Here is a 1,635-nt window from a genome sequence, read left to right as displayed (position 1 = left end):
GCTTGGGCAGAGGCTGATGAAGTCTGCGAGGGAATTTCAGGGAGCTCTCAGAGCTGCCACCGCCTTGCCCAGGGGTTCTCCTTACCCTGACGCTCAGCTTGGTGACCCTGTCCCAGAGGGCCGGGCAAGCTTGGGAAGCAAGAGCAAGCCAGTTAGATGACCGTGGGTAGCTGCAGGGGTTAGCTTTGCAGCGTCAGAAGATGCAGGTGCAGCCCACAGCAATGGTCTCCATGACCATCTGGTACTTCTTGTGACACTTCTTCCCAGAGGGCTTGTGCCCCACCTCGTCTGGCCCCTGGCAGAGCAGCCGTCGGACGGGCAGCCGGCTGTAGATGGGGATGCTGGCCATGGTGCGATCCTCCTGCATGGTGAAGGGGTTAATGCAGCCAGTGCAGAGGCACCGGGCCTCGGGGATGTCTGCTGGGATCCGCGCTGCGTCGTGGTTTATGCTGGGGAGAGGGAAAATAAGGCGAGGCTGGGCAGACGCTGAGGTGATGGGGCAGTGGGTGTTTGGGACGGGCAGGGCGATGCCTCACAGGGTGAAATGAGGTGCTGTGTCACATCACCCCCCCAGCAGCCATGCAGCCCTGTGATTCTGGAGCTGTGGCTGCCATGGCACTGCTGGGACAGAGCATCCCCCAGGTCCCTACCTCGAGCTCACCTGTAGGCCCAGGGGGACAGGCTCCTCCGGTTGGACCTCCAGAGCCTCAAGTTGACCTGGCACTTGGTGTCACCCGGCTCAGAGCTGTTCTTCAGCTGGCGTGCTACGTCCTGGATGCTGCGCTCATAGTCTGCCATGGTGGTGTAGGGGTCATCCGGTGCCCAGGTGAGGGCAGGGGCAGCTGTGGGGGCCCGCGCCGGGCCCCTTCTCCTGCCCTTTGCTGCCTTGCCTTGATCCTTCGCTTCAGGGACCAGGACCATGGCGAAGGTGAAGATGCAGAGGAGAAGCTGAGGAGGAAGGAAGATGGGGCATGGCTGTGGCCCACAGGGCTGGTGTGGAAGGAGAGCTCTTCCACCCCCCATGGGTTACTGGGTGATGGCAGGACTGCATTGACTTTGGGGTGGCACCTGCAAGCCCCAAAGTGCGATGATGGCCTAAAGGCAAGACCCGTGGAAGCACAGGAGGGCAGTTTGCAGGGCTGGCAGGCACACAGTTGTGGTGAAGCTCTAGCCCAAGCTGCAGCTGATGCACGAGGCTGTAAATCCCTTTGCCCTGGTTGCAGCTGGCAATTTGTGGTGCCCCCAGTGCCCCTGCCCATGCTGCCCAAGCTGTGCACGGTCCCTTCCCTGCCCACCCCAAGGGGGCTGCATGCTGGGAGGGATGGGTGCACCCTCAGCTCGGGCTGTACCTGGGCAGTCTCTGGTTTAAAAGGAGCCTTAGAGGTGACACAGTCAAGAATGGGATCTTTATCCAAACCCTCCTTTCCCTCCCTCTGTGCTCCGAGGACGGTGAGAGAGAAAAGAAAGATGCTTTCTCCTTTCCTTCTCCCTCCAGCCTTTCAGGGCTGAGCTCCGGTGTGCTGACACCCGGCAGGCTGCCCAGCAGCAAACAAAGTTGCTTTCTGTAGTCCTGCTCCTTGCTCCTCGTGTCCCTGCAGCTGGCTGCAGGCAGCCCCGCACCCTGCCCGCGGCCCA

General features: G+C 61.4%; 1 protein-coding gene across 1 annotated transcript; it reads right to left on the bottom strand.

The window, feature by feature from the left end:
- Positions 1 to 193: 193 nt before the first annotated feature.
- Positions 194 to 948, bottom strand: IL17B (interleukin 17B; the record flags this gene model as incomplete). The annotated part of the gene is made up of 2 exons (XM_008947946.1): positions 194 to 449; positions 662 to 948. Coding segments are annotated over 2 exons (543 nt in total), but the record flags the coding sequence as incomplete, so codon positions are not given.
- Positions 949 to 1,635: the final 687 nt, after the last annotated feature.

The sequence above is a fragment of the Merops nubicus genome, unplaced genomic scaffold, assembly GCF_000691845.1.
Source record: "Merops nubicus isolate BGI_N331 unplaced genomic scaffold, ASM69184v1 scaffold46169, whole genome shotgun sequence".
Lineage (NCBI taxonomy): Eukaryota > Metazoa > Chordata > Aves > Coraciiformes > Meropidae > Merops > Merops nubicus.
This window is presented reverse-complemented; position numbering and strand designations above follow the sequence as displayed.